The 22,057-nt window shown below is 60.7% G+C and overlaps 2 protein-coding genes across 2 annotated transcripts in view; one reads left to right on the top strand and one right to left on the bottom strand.

Moving 5' to 3' along the window:
- Nucleotides 1-4,649, top strand: part of CIB4 (calcium and integrin binding family member 4) — a 52,718-nt gene extending 48,069 nt beyond the window's left edge. The window contains exons 5-7 of the mRNA XM_062210158.1: nucleotides 2,756-2,865; nucleotides 3,497-3,585; nucleotides 4,619-4,649. Coding sequence (XP_062066142.1) covers nucleotides 2,756-2,865; nucleotides 3,497-3,585; nucleotides 4,619-4,649 — 230 coding nt within the window. The remainder of the gene's footprint in view (nucleotides 1-2,755; nucleotides 2,866-3,496; nucleotides 3,586-4,618) is intronic.
- Nucleotides 4,650-6,339: 1,690 nt separating this feature from the next.
- On the bottom strand, nucleotides 6,340-21,383 carry CIMIP2C (ciliary microtubule inner protein 2C). Its single transcript, XM_062210157.1, has 4 exons — nucleotides 21,310-21,383; nucleotides 10,273-10,546; nucleotides 9,046-9,158; nucleotides 6,340-6,484 (listed from the first exon to the last, which is right to left on the bottom strand). Exons 1-4 carry the CDS (start codon nucleotides 21,381-21,383, stop codon nucleotides 6,340-6,342), a joined length of 606 nt encoding a protein of 201 aa, XP_062066141.1.
- Nucleotides 21,384-22,057: the final 674 nt, after the last annotated feature.

Raw genomic sequence — 22,057 nt, 5'->3', positions numbered from 1 at the left:
CAGCCCCCTCCCCAGCGATGAATTCCCCATTGGCAGGTGATCCCATGCCTTCCCAAGGCCTGACACAGCCTTTAGGGAAACTGGCGTTGGGAGAGGCCAGGGAGGAGAGCCAGGAGGAAGGACAGAGATGTTGAGAGGATGACAGAGCCTTTGGGGGCAACTGAGGGCTGGGCCCTGACTCCCACAGCTCTCTAGCCCCCACCCCCCCACCCCTCTGCCCTTGCATCCCCACGGGAGGGGCATTTCACTCCAGCAAGCCTTCTTCCCGATGACTTGGGACGGGAGCCATGCAGTCTCTGCAGATGGGAGCGGGGCCAGCAGGACGCCCGGGGACACTGTGGGGTCTCCCAGAGAGGCTGTGCAGCTTGTCCCTGGCAGGGCGGTGTCACTGCACTGCCCGCTGCCCACGGCCCTCCTTCCCCAGCACAGACAACAAGGGAGCCAAGTGTGCCTTCCACACCCACATCTTGCCTTGGGAAACAGAGACGAGTTGTGGCTCTCCCATTGCGGGACCCTGCGAGGCCAGCAAATTCTATGCCTCAGTTTCCCTAATAGCCTAAGGTGGCTCTGGCTCCAGGGTGGGCTGTGACGCGGTCCCTAAGGTTGGCGTTGCTAGTGTGTAAGGAGCATCAGGTGATGCAGCATTGCCAGTCTGCTCTTGCTACTATGTGTCTTCTTGCCTCCAGCCTCAAGCCCGCAACAGCCATGCATTTTGCTACGTAAACTTTGCCCCAGCTACTCCCTAGTTACAGACGAGGAAAACTGAGGCTCGGTGGTGAATTAGGATTCATTGGTGGCCAATGGCAGGAGCTCCAAGCCAAAACGGCTCAGGCCAGAGAGCGCCCGAGATGGCTGGAAGCCGTGTGCTCCTTTCTCTAGCCCTTTTGCTGCCAGGGGCCGCCACGCCACAGCTCCGGCTCCAGGCACGGTGCTTTCGTCTCTCGGTGCCTCAGCTTCTGGGCGTGCGCTGTGAGAATTGAGTGCCTGAGATACCGGGCACTCAGACGACCGCCCGGCCCACCTGGGTGTCTACGGGGTCGGGGCTAGGGGATGGGGCGGGGACATCAGGACCACTGCCCCCACCTTTCATCTGAGGCCCTGCACAGCCCAGCCCACCCTCCAGATGTAACTGACTTACCCCTCCGAGACCCTCTCCCCAAGCCCTGCGCCCCTCACAGGCTGAGGGGTCCCACCGAGCACCCAGTGTGCTTCCTGCTCTGCCGCCAATCTGAGTGACCAGGGAGCTCCTCCAGGCACCACCTCTGCAGGCCCAGGCTCTTTAGGGGCTTCCCAAAGCCTCCTCCTCCAAGAAGTCTTCCTCATTGGCACTCCCAAACCCAGCCATACATGAACTCATCCATCTGGAATCTCTCGGAGCCCTGGATGGCTCCCAGGGGATGCCCACTCCTCCCTTCCAGGAGCCAAGCAGGTTGGGGCTCCTGGGGCAGGAACCAGCTGGCTACAGCTCCTCCCTGGAAGCCTGGCCCTGCGATGGCCCCCACCTGAGGACATGGTTCATTCCAGGGGAATTCTGAGAGGCTGCAGAGGGACGGGGGGCACCGCCGGTCGGGGGTGGGAGTGCTCTAGGCGAGAGGGGCCTTTGCTGACATTGTCTGGACCACAATGTGTCTGCGGGCTCAGGGGTCGGGGGGCCCTGGCAGCCCAGTATTCAGGGATATGCAATGGCCAGGTTTTCTGGCTTGAAGGCAGAGACCCTTGGTCTGACCAGGGTCAGGAGGAAGTTCCTGGGCTTGGTGGCAGAGCTGGGACCTGAGCTTGGCCCTGGAAATGAGGGGCGCCTGCACTGTGGCTACAGGTGGAAGGGCAAAACCTCCTGGACACACTCAGTGGGCAAGGGCGGTCAGCCGGGGGCGGCTCCCTCCCCAGCCCCTGCAGCCTCTGATACAGGTGGCCCTGCCTGCCTCCTGCCACCCACTCCCCCGCCCCCTGCCCCGTGCCCCTGCTGCCAACCCCTCTATGCAGCTCCTCTGTGGGGCTGGCAGGGGTGAAGCTGTGTCCCCCTCCCCCACCACGATCTGGAGGCTCCCTTCGCCCCCACCCTTCCCCTGGCACCCTGGGTACCTGTGGGTGTGGGGCAGGAAGATGAGGCCCCTTCTTACCTCCCGGGGTTAGAGGCAGTATTTCTTCTTGTCCCCTGCCCCTTTGAGGGCCCAGCCAGAGTCCTTGGAGCCCACCCCTGAGCAAGGGCCACTGTCCCCACCCCACGGAGGAGGCGGGCACACGCTCAGGTCACGCAGCTACCACACGAGGACTGGCACCAGCAGCAGGGACTGGCACCCGGGGCTTCTGGCTCCCCAACCTGCCCGGCTCCTCCCTGGCAGCCTGGCTTCCCAGCTCTGAGATGGAGATTTCCGTGGGGCTCAGGGGTCCGGGTGGCTGGGCTGGAATTCCTGTTTTTATGCCTCCCGGCAAGGCGGCCACACCACAGCCCACTGCTGTGCCTTGGGTTCTTTTTGATAAAATTAAAACTAATCAAAGGTTGACCAGAAGCTTCAAGGACATAAACTACGTGGCACGGCTCAGGTATTGCTCATGGTCAAGGTTGCCTGCGGCTGGCCCTGGTATTGCCATGCCCCATCCCTTCAGGCCTGTGTGCCCTGAGTCCCAGGTTCTAGCTGCACCTGGGACAGGTGAGCCCTGCAGGGGCCTCTGGGAAGCCTGGGCCATGGGCCCCCCGGGACTCTTCCAGGCCACTTCCAAGTCCCTTCCAAGCAGCCCTGACCGCTCTCTGCAGATTTCAACGAGAACGGCTTCATCGACGAGGAGGACCTGCAGAGGATCGTGCTGCGCCTGCTCAACAGCGCCGACGTGTCCGAGGACCTGCTGACCGACCTCACGCACCACGTGTGTACCGTGCAAAGGCCCGGAGGCAGGAGCCCTCCGGCAAGCACAGGCCCTTGTGCACACATGCCTTGGGGGAGGGGGTAAGGTGCCCCCAAGAAACAGGCACATGGAGGGAGAGAACCCCTCTCAAATCTCTGTCCTTCCGATAAGAACCTTCCAGGGCCCCCAGACAGAGGGCCTCCCCCTGCCAGGCCCTCACTGCTGCTGGCTGTGCCCGCAGCAGCTCGGTGTGGGGTGGGGTAGGGTGGAGTGGGTGCACCATTAGCCCAGCCTGGCCCAGGGACACCACCTGTAAGCCGTCAGGGCACGTGTCCCTTTGTCCTCGGACCATGGGAGCCTGGTCTGGGTGGGGACTCGGGGGAGGCACAGCCATGCGCGGTGTTGACGGGGGCCCCGCCTGGACAGCTGGACATCTCTGCTCTCAGGGCCGGGCATGCACAGTGGCACCGAGGAGAATCCTCCAGAAGCAAGGGTCAGCCCCACAGGCCCAGACCTCAGAGCACAACTGGGGGGGGGGGCCCACGTGGCAGAGATCCGGGCAGGCGGTTTGTGGCACCCCACCCCCTCCCCCAGCCCTGCGACCCCTCCCCACCACCTGCTACCAGGCTGCCCCAGGTCTCGCTGCCCCCAGGTTCTGACGGAGTCTGATCTGGACAATGACAACATGCTGTCCTTCTCCGAGTTCGAGCACGCCATGGCCAAGTCTCCAGACTTCATGAAGTAAGGTGTTCTGCTTAGGGGTGGGGGTGGGGCAGGAAGGGCGCCCTGGTTACCCATCAGCCAGCGGGACGTCTCAGTCTTCCCAAGGGCGTAGTGAGTTACTGGGGTACTCGGCAGACTCCTTCGGCATCCGTGAAACTGGAGCCTCTAAGAAATTGGGGAGCCCTAGCGGATTCAAAGGCAGAGGGGGGGCCTGGGCCACTACCTTTCCTGCAGTGGTCCTACCTGTCCCCCACCCCCACAGCGGAGTTGGAGCTCATGGGAGGAAGAGCAGCCAGTCCTATCCCAGCAGAAGGGGCCGCGTGGTCTTCTTGGCCACGCCCCCAGGGTGACTGGCAGCCCCGCCCCTCCTGGGTTCCAGGAGGTACACTGGGAACATGTGGCCATGTGGCCCTCTCGACAGGCTACCTATGGGGACCTGGCCTTGTCGGCCTGTGTCTTCTGCGTGCTGTTCTGTCCAGGCGCCACGGTCTAGGTGATCTGGAAAGCACGCAAGCGCCCACTCGGGATGGTTTAACAAAGCCACAGAGCCCGCCCCAGACAGCAGGGGGACAGGATGCCTCTCACCCCGGCTGCCCAGTACTTGGCTTCCCGCCCCAGCCATCTTGGCCACACCACCTGCGGGTCTCCTGGGTTCTGAATGACCTTCAGCGACTCCCGAGCGCTGACTCCCAGAGAGAGCCCGACTGGCCGGGCTCAGACATCCGCCCCTCTGGGGGGCTCTCACCCCCATCCCTGGCGTGGCTGCACAGGAGGGACCGCCCCCTCCCAAAGGTGCTCCCTCTTCTCCCAGCACAGACTCAGAGCTGGAATCCCGTCCCTCTTGGAGTCCTCTGTGACTCTCTCCCACTTCCCACCATTGGCTCCCACACTGCCAGGGCCCGCGGAGCCCTTTGCATCCCGGTGATGCTGAGAGAGGCTGAGGGAGGGCCTGGGGCTGGCTGAGAACCGGCCGCAAGAGCTGGGCCCAGGCCCAGGCCTACAGGGCTTGGCACTGCAGGCTCCCGGCGGCTCCCAGCGTTCCTCCTTGCAGCTCCTTCCGGATCCACTTCTGGGGATGCTGATCCGGCTGGCAGCCCCGAGGGACGCCGCAGGGGCACGAGGGCACTGGACGTGAAGGGTGGCTCTGTGCCTCTCCACCCCCCTCCCGGCCTTGAGTATTGTTTATTAAACAAAGCCAAAGACAAGTGTTTTCCTTAGCCCTGTGCTGTGTGCCTGGGTTCGAGCTGCTGGTGCCAGGAGTGGGGCGTGCCGCTGCTGCCGAGCGAGCCGGGCAGGCGCTCTTACAGAGGGCAGGGTTCGGGGCTCAGCCTGTGTCAGAGCGGGGGGCCTGGCCAGCTGGGTCGAGGTTCCCTGGGAAAGTATCCACCCTCCCACCCCAGAGATGCAGGCGCACATAGCGGTCATTCCAGCTGGCGCCCAGCTTCCCTGTCCTCGTCCCTGGCAGACGGCATCTCCACCATGCTCGGCACCCCCAGGCCCTCGGGATGCGCCTCTGTGTGACCAGCCCCCAGGGTTTATTTGTCTTGCTCTTTGGCCAAGCTCTGGAATGGAGTTGGCCACCACAGAGACCCTTTGGAGCCCAGCTGGTCGGGGACCCTGGGACACAGGAGAAACCCCTCTCTTGGTTGGGGGTGGGGGGGCTCTGACAGCTGCCAGGGGCTCCGAGGTTTTTTCTCTGCACTGTCCAGCCACAGAGGAATGGCTCTTTCGCCCTCAGGTCACTAGAACCTTCCTATGGTTCCCTAGCCCACTTGGGAGCAACAGTGGCATCCCCTGACTCCGATCCAGGGGGCACTGGATGCTGGGGGATGTTGGGCACAGCTGGTCCGAGGGCCCCAGCCCAGCCCCCATCCAGTGAGGGGCTGTCACCCACGTCCTGCCCCTTGCCCAGGGGCCCCCAGCGGCGGCAAGCAGCAGCCTGGCGTGAGCACCCCCTCCCATACACCCAGCCTCGGAGGCCCTGAAACTCCTTCACGAGCGATTTGGTCCTGGGTCACTGCCTCCCACTGCCTTTCTAGAAATGGCCCTAGGGCTGGATGCCACATCCGCCTGTCCACGCCGGGCTGGGCAGAAGGCAGCATGGGGCTGCAGGGTCCCTCAGCATCCCAAGGGCTGTGTCATATCCCCCCCCCCCCACCGTCTCCGCCTGGGCCACAGGCAGGGTGTGCAGCGGGAGACCCAGGCACGGGAGTCAGAAAGACGTGGGTTCCAATCCTGGATGTCACCTTAGCTGTGAGCAGCTCCCTTCGTGCTGGGGAGGCCCAGCGTCCTTTTCAGTAACGTGGGGAACGTGAGACCTCCCTCGCGGTTGTCAGGCAGACCTGGTGATGCCAACACAGGGCTCCCGTGGCGATTCCTTCTCAGCCCACGCGCAGGGCAAGTGTTCTGGGGCCATGTCACCCTTGCTCCCGGACAGGCCCTCATTGAGCTTCCTCAGTGACACCAGCGGAAGCAGACGGGCTGTCTCGGCGCAGGAAGGAGCCACCACTAGGCCTTGGGAACCCCACAGTGCTTGTTTCTAGAAGCTTCACCTTGGGGGAACAGGTGCTTTTCCTTGGTTTGAATCCCTTGAGCTGAACTTGGCACAGGCCCTTAAACTACCACGCTGGGTGGTCTTGGGGCCACCCTCCTGCCATGGCCACATGCCCCTGGGGCCCGGAGGAGAGACACGTGGAATGGTCATGGCTAACGATTTTATTTCAAGCAAACCGACGTGGCCAGGGCCGGGCTGTCTCGTGTCAACACCTGTCCTCACGCTCTGAACTCAAAGTAGCAATCTCGCGTCTGCCGCTCCTGCGGAGAGACCCTCTTCCCCGACGGGAAGGCCTGGGCCGTCTTCAGGTTCTCGGGGGAGACTCTTAAAAGGTGCCACTTACTCTTCGGACTCAGAGGAGGCCTGGAGGTGAGGACCAGGGCCAGGGCTAAGCAGTGAGCCAGCCCCGCACCCCAGCTTTCCAGCCAGGGCTCCCCCTGGCGGCTGCTCACCGGTCTAGCATGTGACAATCACCCTGGACTTGGGCACAATGGTGCAGCAGTGAAGAGGGAGGACTTGGTCGGCAGGCGGACCTGGGATGGAGACTGGCCCTGACTGGCCCTAGTGGTGGACGTGTGCAAAAACGGGCTAGCGCTGCTGTCCCACTCTCAGCTTCGTGCTGAGCGGTAAGCGGGGTAATGCATGGAAAGCACTTACCGTGACGCTGGACAAGGAGTAAGTTCTCCGCAGATGTTGTAGGGAATGAGGATGGCGAGGGCGGTGGCGGGGATGGGGATGACGGTATTGGTGATGGGGATGGGGATGAGAGTGAGGACGGTGGTGATGGTGGTGATGATGGTGACAGTGATGGTGATGATGGTGATGATGGCGATGGTGATGATGTGATATTGATGATGGTGATGATGGCAATGGTGATGGCGATGGTGATGGTGGTGATGATGGCGATGATGTGATATTGATGATGGTGATGGTGATGATGGTGATGGCGATGGCGATGGCGATGGTGATGATGGCGATGGTGATGATGTGATATTGATGATGGTGATGATGGCAATGGTGATGGCAGTGGTGATGGTGGTGATGATGGTGATGATGTGATATTGATGATGGTGATGGTGATGATGGTGATGGCAATGGCGATGGTAATGATGTGAGATTGATGATGGTGACGGTGATGGTGATAATGGTGATGGGGATGAGAGTAAGGACGATGGTGATGGTGGTGATGGTGGTGGTGATGATGATGATGATAATGGTGATGATGTGATATTGATGATGGCAATGGTGATGTTGATGATGATGGTGATGGAGATGAGAGTGAGGACGATGTTGATGGTGGCGACAGTGATGATGATGGCAATGGTGATGATGTTGTGATATTGATGGTGTTGGCAATGATGATGTGATTGGTGATGGTGATGCTGATGGCGATGATGATGGTGATGGTGATGATGGTGATGATGATGATGGTGATAATAATGGTGCTGGGGATGAGAGTGAGGATGATGTTGATGGTGGTGACAGTGATGATGGTGATGGTGACAGTGATGATAGTGATGATGGCTATGGCAATAGTGATGATGTGAGATTGATGATGGTGATTGTGATGGTGACAGTGATGGTGATGATAATGGTGATGGGGATGAGAGTGAGGACGATGGTGATGGTGGTGGTGGTGATGATAATGTGATTGGTGATGGAGATGCTGATGGTGATGCTGATGATGGTGATGATGGTGATGGGGATGAGAGTGAGGACGATGTTGATGGTGGTGGTGGTGATGATAATGTGATTGGTGATGGAGATGCTGATGGTGATGCTGATGGTGGTGATGATGGTGATGGTGCTCCAGAATGAGAGGGACCTGCCCCAGGTCACAGCATCAGTGACCTTAGGGCCACCCTGATTAGCTCCCTGTGTTGTGTATGAAACCATCACCAGCTGTGTAGGCTGCAATTTGGGAAAGGGATGGAGTTGAAGGGTCACAGGCTCCTCAAAGCTCCATGAGGGGCAGCTTCCGGCCAGAGGGGTCTCAAGAGCAGACCTGCCCCAGGAGAGACCCACTCTGTCTCTGGGGACAGACTGACTTCTGGCCACCCCCAGCAGTGGCAATGGCCCATGAAGGTCCTAGAGGAGACTTGGCTTCCTTTCCAAACCCTGCCTCCAACAGCCAAGCCCGGACAGGCCCCAAGGACATCACTGGGCTTCAGTTTTCCTCTTTAGCAAATGGGCCCATCTGTTTTGCTGGGAGGAACTTTAAGAGGCAGTGGAATCCATTTCTTGAGAAACCATCAAAGTGCTTGGGAATGATTGCTGCTCATCAATAACATGGTGATGAGGCTCTGGGCCCTCGAGGCAAGCAAGGGGTCTGCGTGGAGCTGGAACCCCAGATCTGTCCACGGACCTGACACCTGCCCCCAGGTGGGAAAGTGCTGGATGGATGGAGCACGGGTACCCAGGGAAGCCGCTCCCGGGCCCGGGCTGAGCAGGGCACAGCTGGCTTCTCCACGAAAGGACTACTCCCACAGAAAAGCATGAGGGGTAGGCTGTGAGGAGCTTTCCTATTGTGGATGGACAGTTGGGCTTTCGGGATTTTTGTCCCTGGAAAATCATTTTCCACATCTGGAAGGGACTGAGCCACTGGCTCCCTGCCTCCTGTAGTACCCAGCACGTTCACTAGAGGGCAGCAGCTCCTTGCTGCTCGCAGCAGCTGGGTGCTGGGACTGGTGTAGCTGCCAGGTTGCCCCTGCAGGTTCAGGGCTGCAAAGACGATGGGCGCTCTTCCTGACTCCACCCATTTGGGTTCCTGGCACCTCCCCTCAGGAGCCCTGGCCCCTGTGCTGTATCTGTCACCCTCTGCACTGCAGGCTCCCGGGGACAAGGCTGTTAACTCGTTTCTCAGTTGGGGCGCCCAGGGGCAGGTGTCCTGCGGCCCCACGGCTCCAAGGCGGGCTGACACTCACAGGTCGGTGGGGATGCGGTATCGGTCCTGTTCCTTCACAGGCAGCACGAAGTAGGGCACCCGGGGCACCGTGCCCGTCTTGTCTCGGTAGTAATTCCGGTGCTGCTGTGCCATCTACAGCTCGGCCCAGGGAGAGAGGAAATGTTGCTGGTGGCAGGGACCTTAGGCACCTGGGATCCGTGCCCGACTGTGCCTGGGCAAGGATGGGGGTATCCACCTCCCCCACTGAAGGCCCCAGCCGGTGTCCCCCCAGCTTCAGCTCCATTGGGCGTCCTGGCGGAGCCTCAGCTGCTCTTCTGTCTGACGGGATAATGACGCCTGCTGTCCCAGCTTCGCTTCTCAGGCTGAGACAAGGGGCCAGCCAAGACTCAGTAGGAAAACCCAGCTCGGAGGGGCCCACACAGCGCAGGGGGAGCCTGCCCCATGTCCGTCCCTCCCCCTCCTTCCTTCCTGGCCACTTGAGTTCTGCGGAGGGACAGACTGTCGCAGACCAGTGGAGATGGTCCCACAGCCCCCCAGAGCCTGAGGCCATCAACCCTGCCCTGCCCCCCAGGAAGCTGACTTATTCAACAAGTCCTCTGCCCTGGCACCAGGAGACACATGTGACCTTGACCTTGAAACAAGGCTGGAGGGATGTTTGCAAGAGAAGATGATGGAGAGAGTCAGGTTTCCAGGGACAAATCAGAGAAGGAGCTGCACCCCACCCCGGGGCAGACAAGGGCCTGTGGCCTATGGCGGTGGCGGGGTGTGTGTGTGTGTGTGTGTGTGTGTCCCCATCAGGGGTTGGGGACGCCTCACCAGCCCGAGGAGTATGACAAGGGCAGCAGGGGAGTGAGCAGGCCCTCTCCGTCCTTCTCTTCCCTGGGACAGCTGGGCGCAGCCTGGGCTGGCCCTAATCAGGGCACAGCCTCAGGGGGACAGGGACAGAGCAGAGACCAGGTCCACCAGGATCCAGGTGGGCGACTCCCAGGCTGGCGCCGGGGTAGGGACATCACTGGGGTGTGGTCCTCAAGAGAACCCATGGGGCAGACGGTGAGGACAGGGACATCCCAAAAGGTCCCCCCTCCCCAGCTCCACCAGCAGTGGGGGTGAGCGGTGACCTGGGGATGGGGCCAGATCAGGGAAGCAGCAGGGGCTGTGCTGGCCCAGGAGCTCCCCACCCCCACCCCCGGCCCTGGCCTGGCCAGCACCCCCTCCCGGCAGCAGGGGGCAGGCAGTGGCAGCTCACCTGATAGAAGTGAGCGAGCTTGGCGGAGCGGCTGCTGTCCAGGTTGAAGCGTGTGTAGGTGGGCGCGTGCAGTCGGCGAGCCCGGCTGAGTGTGCGCTCCGTGAGCCCCAGGGTGGGGTCGGAGGAGAAGACGGTGGGGAAGTGGCCGCTGCGGCCGAGCAGAGCCTGGCCCTTCTGCATGGCTGTGAAGCGGTGGTCCTGGAAGTACTTGAGGGTGGCAGTGCCGTAGGAGGAGCCGAAGGAGAAAGCCACAGAGGGAACATGGCCTTGGTACCTGCAGGAGTGGTGAGGGAGCAGGGGTGGGTGTCAGCGAGGGACCCCGGGGCCAGTTCCAAGACAGGCCCCGAAATCCCACAATGCAGTGGGGTGACCTTGCCCGGCTTCCCAAGGTGCCCTGAGCAGGTCAGGGCTTGGGGAAATGCAAGCGGGCGGGACTCCAGGCCCCTTCCTCCTCACAGAGGTGTCCACCCATACGGCCACTTCTCTAGGGGCCAGAACGCCTGGGTGCCCCTTGGCCAGGCCTGAAGTCACAGACGGCCTTAAAGAGCAGAGAGAACCCGAGACAGAGAACACAGAATGTGGCGGGCGGGAGTAAGACTGGTCACAGCCGAAGCCTGGGGTGAGGACGCCACGGTGTTGCTCCCACACCCCAGCCTCACACAGTGCTCCTCGGGCCACCTGGAGGCCCTGACCCAGCTTCTGGAGCTCCGAGACCCTTAGGACACCCCTCACCCCACCATGAGGGGACCCTCGATGACACCACCCTTGGTCAAAGGGGACTCAAGAGCAGAGAGCCAAAGATGGGTTTTGGCAAAGCAAGGGGAGGGGCAGCAACACCTCAAGAGCGTGGGCAGCGGACTTCCGGTAAACAGGGAGAGGATCGGGCGCCCCCGGGACTCCAGCTCCTGCCACCCCGCAGGGTCCCTGGTGGGCACTGTCACACCTGGCCTTTCTCAGCAGCGGCCGGCAAGGCTGGCCTCTGTCTCATGGAAGCGCAGCTCTCGGCGTCTATTCCACGCCCCACCCCCACACGTGCTGTTTCTGTTGGTTTTCGCCTCCATCTCTGAAGTGCTGGTGTCCCCTGAGGCCTGTCCTGGGGACAGCGTCTCCACCTGGCCTTAACCATCACCTGCTCCAGCCTGGAGTACTCCCCCAGGGGCAGACCGCTGCCCCCAACTGCACACCACACCTCTCCCTCCGCTGCCCCCCACTGCACACCACACCTCTCCCTCCATGCCCCCCGCCCCAATGGCCACAGAGTGTCCTCCCTGGCTGTCCGTGTCACAGATAGGGGTGACCCATCCAGTCCCCGATCCTGCCACTCCCCCTGCTCCACTGAGCTCAGCCAGGATCACCTCCTACCCCGACCGCGGCCATAGCACCCTCACGCTGCCCTCCACCACACCGGACTCCCTACAGGCAAGTCCCAAGCGTGTGCTGTGGCTTGGGTACCCATGTGGGTGTCCCCCAAAGGTCTGTGTGTAAAGGCTTGGTGCCCAGGGTGGCCCTGCTGGGAGGTGGCGGAACCATGGGGAGCTGGGGCCCAGCCCCCTTTTGACCTCCTGAGCTCTCACTCCATCATTTCCATCACTGCTCTCAGTAGGGGCCAAGCGAATGGGGTCACCCAGTCGCAGACAGCAAGACTCTGAGCTAAGTAAGCCTTTCCTTTTTACAAAGTTGCTTGCCTTAGGGCCTTCGTGACTGCAAGGAAACGCTGGCTAACACTGTGTGGCATCCAGGCCATCCCTGATCTGGCCGTTGCCATGTGTCCAGCCTCATCAGCCAACCTGCACCCCAGGCCTGAAGAACCACTGTGTGGGCTGGCGCTGTGGCACACTGGGTTAAGCTGCCGTCTGTAGCACCGACATCCCATGTGGGCGCTGGTTCGAGTCCTGGATGCTCCACTTCTGATCCAGCTCCCTGCGGATGCACCTGGGACAGCAGCCAAGGATGGCCCAAGTGCTTGGGCCCCTGCACCCACATTGGAGACCCAGAAAAATCTCCTGGCTCCTGGCCTCAGCCTTGCCCGGCCTTGGCCATTGCAGCCATTTGGGAGTAAACCAGCGGATGGAAGACCTCTCTCTCTCTCTCTCTCTCTCTCTCTCTCTCTTTCTCTCTTTTCCTTTTTTGGGCTCTTGCCCTGTCCTTCTCCCATCAGGATGTGAAATTCATTAACTCCAATGACCTGCAGCCCTGCGCTTGACCTCCCAAATAGTAAATGGTCCTGCAAGACTGGCCCAGTGTCACTGTGTTTAAGAACGGTCAGCTCCCATGGGCTGAGGAACCCTGTCCCTAGGCACCCGAAAGCCCTCTCCATCAGCCACGGCTCTTTCTGCATTGCCATCTTGCTTTCTCTCCTCCTAGACAGCGAGCATCTTGGGGGCAGAGTCTGGTCACGTTTTACTCGGATTTGTACCTCTGGTTCCCAGTCCTGGGTCTGGCATGGGGAGCGTGGGTAGGAGGCCATTTACATGACAAAGTGAAGGATGGGGGCGGGCGTTGTGGTGCAGTGGGTTATGCCACCTGCATCTCCCATGGGAGCGCCAGTCCCAGTCCCGGCTGCTCCGCGGCCCATCCAGCTCCCTGCTGTTGCATCTGGGAATGCAGCGGCAGACGGCCCAAGTCCTTGGGCCCCTGCTGATGACCCAGATGATGAAGAGACGTGTTTGGAGGGAAACACAACCTGGAGGAGAAGCAGAGTCTCTGAGAGCATTTGTGCTCCAGGTGAAACAGTAACATTTATCTGCAGGGGCCAGCGCTGTGGCGTAGTGGGTAAAGCCGCTGCCTCCAGTGCCGGCATTCCATATGGACACCAGTTTGAGTCCTGGCTGCTCCTCTTCCGACCCAACCCTCTGCTATGGCCTGGGAAAGCAGTGGAGGATGGCCCAAGTGCTTGGGCCCCTGCACCCACATGGGAGACCAGGAAGAAGCTCCTGGCTCCTGGCTGGGGATCAGCACAGCTCCAGCCATTGCGGCCATTTGGGGAGTGAACCAGTGGATGGAAGACCTCTCTCTCTCTCTCTCTCCCTCTCTCTCTCTGTAAAACTCTGCCTTTCAAATAAATAAATAAAATCTTTTTAAAAATTTATCTGCAATAAATCGAGAAGCCAAAGGCAGGTGGTGGCAGAAGCTGCTGCTTCCTGGATCCCGAGGCTTCCTCCCGGGAAGGAGCTCTGGGCCCCGCCCACTCTGGCTCGGAGGAGGTGGAGCAGCATCCGGGTGGTGCCTTGCAGAGGACAAGCGGACTTGCTGCACCACCTTTCCCGTGAAGGCCCCACGCATTGGCCCCGTGCCCGAAGCTTGGGGTGGCAGCCTCTACCCTGGGGGAAGACAGCCCGCCCAGCCCAGGTCACTGCCAAGGGGTCCCCCAGGTACTAACCCCGTGCTCCCCGAGCGCGAAAGGAAACGCCACCTTCACAGCTGTCCTTGCATGTGCAGTGCGGTGAGAGCCCAGCCAGCCTGGAGGGGACTGAGAGCAGAAGCAGCCCGGCGGGGTGGAACTGCTCCGTGAGGGAGGGGTGGGAAGCTTCGGAGCCACTGAAGGCAGAGCCAGGAATAGCAACCAGCTGAAAGCCCCGTGCAGAACCGAACGTCAATGTTATAAAACCTGTCACAGTGAAGGCAATTTAAGCACCAAAATTGGGGGGGGGGTGGCGATGGGGGTGGGCCTGCCCGGGAACCTCCTTAGGCAGAGTCAGTCCCCGGCACCTACACCCAAATCAGGTTGCTAAGGCACGACGCAACGGGAAACGCGCCTCCCCCGACCCCTTTTACAAACTACTATGTCCTGCGATTAACTGACCTTTACCTAAAACACACCTATTTTTCCATTCGACTTCCATTTCTTTCGGCTAAAATTAAACTTTATGCTTTTCATTTTGAAATAAAAAATATAATATGATCCTATTTTAACTTATTTATTTATTTGAGAGTCAGAGAGATGGAGCTGGTGGGGGGCAGATAAAGTTCTCACCCACTGGTTCACTCCTCAGATGGGTACAACAGCTGGGACTGGGCCAGGCTGAAGCCAGGAGCCAGGAACTCCATCCAGGTCTCCCTGTGGATGGTGAGAGCCGTTATCCACTGCCCCCCCCACCCCCGCAGGGCACATGTGAGCAGGAAGCTGGAATCGGGAGCTCCGATGTAGGATGCAGGCGTCCCAACCAGCGGCTTACCCATCAGGCCCCAGTATGATCATTTGTCTATAAACCGCTTTTGCCTATCCTGGCATCCACCCACCCTCCATCTCGTCTTTCACCTGAACGCAGCATAAAGAGAGGCTTGCCATGGCGCTCTCACCGGCTGTGAAATCCAGCTAATTCCCGCTTGGGGACCCAAGGTGCATTGTTGCTTTCTTCTTTGGACACGCGCCATTTTTTTGAGCAGTAAGGCAGGTGCATTAGGTCACTTGGCGGGCACCTCCGGGGACTGGCACAGCTCAGCCCGGCTCCTCGAGTCCAGCGTGCTCAGGAGCCGCTGAGCGCTAAGCAGTGCCCTGGAGCCCATGTGGGTATGGTCAGCTCCTGCCCGAGCCAGGCCACAGTCCAGGCTGGGACAGGCTGGGACAGGCCAGGAGAGTGGGGTGGGGGTGGGTGGGCAGAGCTTCTGCAGGAATGAGGGGTAGGGGGGATGGAAGGTGGGTCTGGCTCCTTCCCTGGCTTATTCTCCAGCTGCTGTGTTGCCCCGGGGCCGGGTCTGGGAGCCTCATCGGTGTGGCACTTCCAACAGCTCTCCAACACCAGCGCTGCCCTGACCACGCTCCTGGCCACAGATCCATGCTCCCAGCAGCCCACCCAGGGCAAGCCATGGGTGCCACCGACTCCACACCCCTGAGGCCAGCCTGCTCTGCCTCCTGCATATCTCTGCCTTGCTCCCCCCACCCCCGCCTAAGCCAGACACTCGGACTCGGTCGCCCTGGCTTCCTCTCAGCTCCATCGCCTTCCACATGGGCCTCTCTCTGAGTCCTGGGCTCCCACACCAGCGACTTTCGCACTGCTTCCTCCACCCCATTGCGACTGCCTCCCTCTTCGCTCACATGGGCAACCTGAGAGCTCCTAGCAGGTGCCTGTCAGGCAAGGTTCCACCCCTGCAGCCTGCTGTCTACACAGACCCACTCCAGCTTTCACGGCACTTAGCGCCAGTCCCCACCTGCTGCCCAGGCCTCTGGGGCTTTGCCCTGGGCTGCTGCCCCACTGCTGGCCCAGTGAGGAACACAGCTCATGGAGCCGGAGCTCTGTGAACCCTCCCAGCCAGCACAGTCTGTACGGGATTTCCACTCACTCCCCCATCCCCACCCTGGGCCACCCCCTTGACCCTCAGGCCTGGCACCTGCCAAGTGCTCAGTGCCTACACTGAAAGAGGGAGAAGTCCAGACGTCATGGAGGGCACGGCGTCCCGGAGCGCTGTGTGAAGAAGGGAAGGGCTTGGCTAGGGCCAACGTTGTGGCTCAGTGGTCTGAGTGCCAGTTCGAGTCCCAGCTTTCCCAGGCCGCTAGCAGGGAGCTCCCTGCTAACGGCCTGGGAAAGCAGCAGAGTGTGGCCCAGGTGCTTTGGTCCCTGCACCCACCTGGGAGACCCACATGGAATCAGGTTCCTGGCTCTGTCCTGGCCCAGCCCCTGCTGTTGCAGCCATTTGGGGTGGGGGTGGGGGGGGGGTAAACCAGCAGATCAAAGGTCTCTCAGTCTTTCCCTCTCTGTGTCTGTAACTCTATCTTTCAAATAAATAAATAAATCTTCAAAAGGGTGGGGGGCTTGGCTGGGATGCGCAGAGCACACTGACACAAAGCCTCCCGCCCACAGGGCGCTGGCTCCGGGGAAGAAGGCAGCTACAGGAGTGTGTGTGACGCGGCCTGGTGATTCTTCTCTCTGCCGCCCCCAGCTCTCTGCCATGATCCTCTTCTGCTCCCTGCTTCTCCACCTTCTCTGAATGCCAGGATATTTGCATCCCAATAGAATGGAAGCCCGGCTCCTCCGCAAGCCTCCGAACCCCTGCCGGATTCTGTACAGAGGCGGGTGTGTGTGCACGTGTGTGCACCCAGCCACTCGTTCGTGTTATTGTGCACCCAGCGCGCCCACCTGGCAAGCCAGGTCAAATGCATCTGCCTTTGTGGGCCTTGACCATGACCCTGGAGAGCCTTTTGTAGCCCTGCCTGTGGCTGTCTGCGGTTGGGGGGAAGAGCAGGACTGGCAGGTTTACGAGGTGGCATCTGCCCGCCGGCTGGCACAGCTTCTCCTTGAACCCGCGTCCCTCCCTCCCTGTGTACGGCACATGGGCTGGGGCCCTGAGCACAGCTGCACTGTGAAGCCCGCTGTGGGCCACTGTGTGTGCGGGGAGCATCCCTCCCCTGCCTCCCGACAGCACGGGCTGGGCCCCTGGCTAACAGTAAAATTAATTACCGTGTGCCATCGGGGCTCCCATGGGCAGCCTGATTAACTAATTAACTTGTTACTGTCCCCATTCCACAGTGCACCCGCAGCTCCCTGAGCCTCCCCACAAGGACGCTTTTCCCCTAGGGTGGGGGGAAGCCTGCCAGGGCTCCCCAAACAGCCAGCTGCTCAGAGCCTCCCCGCCCAGGCCTTGTCGCCACCTTCCTGTCCCGGCGGCATCGCCATTGGTGCCAGAGGCCGTTTGCTGCTGTGAGGGCTGTTCCTGCCAGAGATCCACCCCTCCCCTCCCTCCTGCCACCCCCTCCTTCCAGAAAGCTCTTGGCCCGCCTCTCCGCCCGTGCTCCTCTCCAGCTTCTGAGGTCCATTCCCTTTTGAAACATCCTCTTTGCCATCGGACTCATCCCCTGGACCCCGCCCCTCCATCGGATGCCTCTTGCTCCCTGCACCTGTTTCTATCCTATTATCGCATGATGAGCCAAGCCCTGAACTGCAAACCCCCTGGGAGAGAGGCCTATGTTTTACCCATCTTTCCCCAACCCATTAGGTGCCCTGTATTTGCTGAACTGAGCTAAGCCGTAGGCAGCTTCTAAGGGCCCTGTTCTCTTCTGGCCTCCAGGGACCCCCAAATCCCTGTTCTTAGGGGCTCCCCACATCCTCAAGGTGGTGTGAGAGGCATGAATTGCCAAACTGGCCCAGTCCCTTGAATAGCTCAGCGACGAACTCCAGGGAAGAGATAGGGTGGGGGGGCTGGCCCTGGGGCAGAGGGCCTGGGAAGGGGGTGAGGGGATGGCAAGGCCTGTGACCCCCACAGGAGAGAAGGCATTGCCGCAGAGACCCAATGTGCCTGCAGCCCCCTGCGTGCTCCTGGGGAATAGAGATTGGGGCTGCCTGCAGGGGCGAGGTCTGGAGGCGGCAGGCCAGGGAGAGCTTTCAACTTCATCTTTTGCTTCTGTACTTTGTGCTTAAATCAGGGGTCGCACCTGCTCCTCTGAATGGCAGCTGACCACTGTGCCCCAGCCTGGGGAGGGGCTGCCACAGAGACTGGCACAAGGTGGGAAAGGCCCATGTCAAGGGCCCCTTCTTTTATATGCTTAGACCACAAGCCCATGCCCACCACTTTAACAATGGCCTCTGCATTGCAAAGGACCACACGGACTCTCAGATAAGCCAGGATCACCTGGGAAGGTTAGAAACGCCCAAGGCCCAGCCCCAACTCCACCAATTTCAGCAGGATCTCCAGCTGGGGCCAGATTGCCAGTGCTCACTGAAGCTCCTGGAGAGGCACAAGTGCTGATGTGTGGGCACACAAGCCCGACACACCTTCCTGTCCTGGGGCTGCCCTCCAGTGCCAAGGCCTGAGCCGAAATGGCAGGGTGTCTGGAGACACAAGAGCCAAATCCTCCTCCCTTCCCCAGCCCTGCCAGGTCCTCTTCCCCAACAGGTGAGATCCCAGGCCTAGGGAAGCCACAGGTGCGCACAGTGGTGTACTACCCACAGGTGGCTGGCACTGGCTCAGAGCAGCTTCAAGAAAGCCGGTCAGCTGCTCAATTTTCAGGAATCTGTACAGTCTGGTGCTAAACAAGCCAGTGTGGAAAGTTGGGCGTTTGGCCCAGCGCTTATTATGTTGGATAAGACACCTGCTGGATAAGACATCAGAGTGTCTCGGTTCAGGACCCGCCTGCACTCCCAATTCCAGCTTCCTGCCAAAGTAGATCCTGGGAGACAGCAGCGATGGTCCAAGTAGTTCGGGTCCCTGGCACCCACGGGGAGGCTCTTCCCTTCCCAATTATTTTCCTACATTTTGCTATTGTGTGCGTTCTGGGATGACTTCCGCTTGCTCACCTATAAAAATGGCAACGATGCTAGGTCATGGTGCACGGCCTGCCGTGACCCCTGCCTGACCTGTGTCTCAGAACGCCATGCAGCTGCCTCAAAATGGGCCAAGGCAGGAGCACCTCTTCCACAGACTCGGATGAATGCCACGAATCCCGGCATTTCTCTTCTCCAGAGAGCTGGTTGTTACACATTCACCAGCACTCCACTGGCTGTGTGCACCTGTCGTGCAGGGATTCTGGGGACAGGACTCAGTAGGACTCCATACACACACACACAAACACACAAACTGACGATGGCAAGTGTGGGATGCACTGATCGTAGGCCCTTGGAGCCCAGCTCAGTGGCAAAGGTGGACACATGCTCCCAGTGACAGCCATTGGCCAGCAGCTGAGGGCATCAGGGCAACTGCAGGCTGGGCATGTTCACGCTCGGATGCACCGTGGCTGGCTGAGTGTTTGCACCGTTGCTGGCCGAGTGAGAGCCTAAGAGGGTGCACAGAGAGAGGCAGAGGGCAAGGATGGGGCCCCCAGACCCGACCTGCCAGCCAAAGGCACAGACTCTCCCTTTGAAAAGCCTTCTAGCCCCAGAGACTCTGACCCACGTGCACCCTGCCCATTGCAGGATGCTACCCAGGCCAGGCTCCCCTGGAGGCGCATGGTCCAGGAGCAGCAAGGGACCCAATGGAGCACTGGAGGATCCAGTACGAGGCCCAGCACTGTCACCCTCTTTCACTGCAGAGCCCGGAATCAGGTTTTGAACACAGCAGGGATGTAACAAATGGTGACGGCTGATGGCTATCACATGCCAGATGCAGATGTTAACTGACTTCAGCCTCCTTGAACCTGCCCGGCGTCACCATCCCCATGGCACAGACCAGACCAGGCAAGGGAGCCAGGGAGAGGACACGGACTGCGTGCCGGGTAAGGCAGCGATGGAGCCGGGCAGGCTGGCTCTAGACCAGCTCTTAATGGCTCCTCTGCCTCCGGGCAGAATGAGGGAGAAGGCAGGAGAGGAAAAATGAGGATTTGGGATGAGACCAGCATGGGCGGCCGTGCTGAAGTCACAAAGACTGGACTCAGCGACTGACCTGCCGCCCGGCCTTGAATGAGTGCTAATTCCTCATCCGGGCTGTTGTAAAGATTTAAACAGGTTGTCTCCAGGGCCTGGCACACAACCGGAACTCGGGCACATGGAGTTTTTCCCCCGGCATCAGGGACCTGGTTCCTGCCCGGCTGGAGCCCATCCCAGGCCTCTGTGCGCACAGGGACAGGAGGGGCTGGGTCATGCGAATAAGACCACTACAAGGGGCGATTTGAGTGCCAGAGAGATTGGCTGTGCTGAGAATCCTGTGACCAATGTTAGAGAAACACACAAAAATAATAATTATCCAAATGTGGTAGGGGATCTGGGATTCTTCCACTAAGCTAACAAAATTGCCAACGAGGGAGCAAACATTAAAAAAAAAAAAAAAAAAGAAGAAGACTCCGTTCGTTCCTGGCTTCCGGGAATCTTTAAGGCAAGCACCCCCTCCCAGAAAGATCCAGAAAGAGCTGCAGACGCAGCTCAGCTGCTCGCCCCAGCCCAGTCCAGGCGTGAAGCCTTGTTTACGAGCTGCTTAGCATCAATGCTAAATCAATCACAGCGCAGGGACTTGGATAGAGAAGCAACCACCCCTTCCAGACAGTGTGATGGGGGGGGGGGGCGCGTGGGGCAGGGTTTGCAGGAGCCCCCGGCCATGCTCCAGGGGCAGGAAATGGCCCAGGAGCCAGCAAGACGGGGCACGCAGGGAGCTTCCCAAAAATGTCAGTATACAAAACCAAACCTCGCCGCCCACACCCAGAGGATGGTGCAAACACCCCCAACCATGCTGGGAAAATGGAGCTGACTACGCCCCTGCGCCACGCCCGCCTGGGGGCCCACGAGGCGCCCACTGTTGCCTATGTCACATGACATCCTAACACCACACCTGGCACTTCCCAAACACGCAGCACATCTTTCTCAGGTCCATGCTGAGGCAAAGCAAAGAATTACCCTGGAGCGTTAGCTTGGGCTGGTGGGAACCCCAGTAGCTTTTGAGGTCTCCCAGGCCAGAGAAGGGTCCGGCCCACGGGGGCTGGATTCAGACCATGGTTTCGGTCCCTCACTGCTGATTTGCTGTTGCCCCTGCGGTTTGCTCCCCAGGCCCAGGCTGGCTGATGGCAGCAAGGAGAGCACCTGAGACCCTGGAGGCAGCCGGAGGTGAGAGAGGAGCCAGGAATGCGGACTGGAGGGGGTGGGAGGGATGGCCCCGTGCCTCTGACATCGCCCGGGTTTGAAGGAACGGCAGGTGCCACCCTGAGTTTGAAAACCCAGGGCTGGGGCAAGTTTCAACATGGACATTCTGAGAGTGAGACCAGCGAAAGGGCTGACCACAGAGCCCGGGCAGGGGGACACACGTGGCTCCCCACCGCCGGCCTGGCCCCGGCCGGGCCTGGTGCCACCGGCCCGCGCCCACCAGCTCAGCTTCCCGCCTTCCGCCAAAGAGCACACACCTCGCCCCAGTCCAGGGTACCCCGCACCGTATGGGGGCGGGAAGAGCCTGCTCCATTCCTGGGGCCTCCACACACTCAAACACAAAGCCCTGTCCCCTTCCGCGCGCGGCCTCGGACCCCACTCGCTGCGACCGCGTGACCCCCCAGAAGGGCCTCTGAGCCGGCGACAGATGGGTCCCCGAGGCGAGGCGCCAGGGCCCAGTTCCGACAACAGAGGCCAGCGCCTGGGCAGCCGGACGCGGGACGGTGCAGGGCCGGCGGGGCCGAGCGCGCGGCGGCCTTACCCGGGCATGAGGCCGGGGGGCACGTAGGCGGCATTGAACTCGGTCAGCAGGGTGCCCGCGCTGCGAGAGGCCATGGTGGGAGAGGCGCTCGCAAGGCGGCGCTCGGCTCTTGCCCGACGGTAAACAGCCCGCGGGTCACCCGGCAACCGCTCGCCTGGCAACGCGGTCTTCTCGGTGGCCCCTGGGGACAGCTCGCTCCTTGGATGTGAGCGGGATCTGTCCTGGGTGCTGCTTTACCCCGGCTCCCGGTGACACCATTTGCAGCCCTGCGGTGTGTAGAACATGCGGGGGACTGGGGACCCACGGAGGCCCAGGCCCAGGGACCACGGCTTCTCCCCAGGGCTGCCCGCTCTCAAGGTCCCTAGGGTGGCCGTGATTCCGGGGTGCACAGCCACCCACCTGCCAGGGAGTGCGGGGACAGCAGTACTTCCCTATTGCTGCTTTCTCTCTGGGAACTCGCTCCACAGGAGCAGTTTTAAGAGTGAGAGGCAGGTGTCGCCAGGCCCTTCCAGTCCCCAGTCCACAGCTGGCCTTTGCCCCAAGCCTACCTAAGGCCCAGGCCAGGTTTGCTTTTCCCCAACTGCTGCCTTCTCCATTGGTTCCTTCGGTGAGGGTCACACCAGTCCTGGGGGTATGGGGACAGTGTCCACGGCTCCGTGCTCTTTGTGCCAGGGACCGAGGTCCTGCCTCCCTACCTTGCTGTGCCGCCATCACTTGGCCTTGCTCTCAGTCCCATTTCTTGCCCGCT

This window comes from Lepus europaeus, chromosome 13 (genome assembly GCF_033115175.1).
Source record: "Lepus europaeus isolate LE1 chromosome 13, mLepTim1.pri, whole genome shotgun sequence".
NCBI classification, from domain to species: domain Eukaryota; kingdom Metazoa; phylum Chordata; class Mammalia; order Lagomorpha; family Leporidae; genus Lepus; species Lepus europaeus.
The sequence above is the reverse complement of the archived record's forward strand: the minus strand, read 5'-3'. Positions and strand labels throughout refer to the sequence as shown.

Bases quoted from the DNA above. Each gene is read 5' to 3' on its own strand.
- CIMIP2C (XM_062210157.1), bottom strand. From the start codon at position 21,383: ATGGCCTCTCGCAGCGCGGGCACCCTGCTGACCGAGTTCAATGCCGCC. The intron at 10,547-21,309 runs GTAAGGCCGCCG...CCACTCCTGCAG, and splicing joins CCCCCCGGCCTCATGCCCGG to GTACCAAGGCCATGTTCCCT. The intron at 9,159-10,272 runs GTGAGCTGCCAC...GCCGAGCTGTAG, and splicing joins AGCTCGCTCACTTCTATCAG to ATGGCACAGCAGCACCGGAA.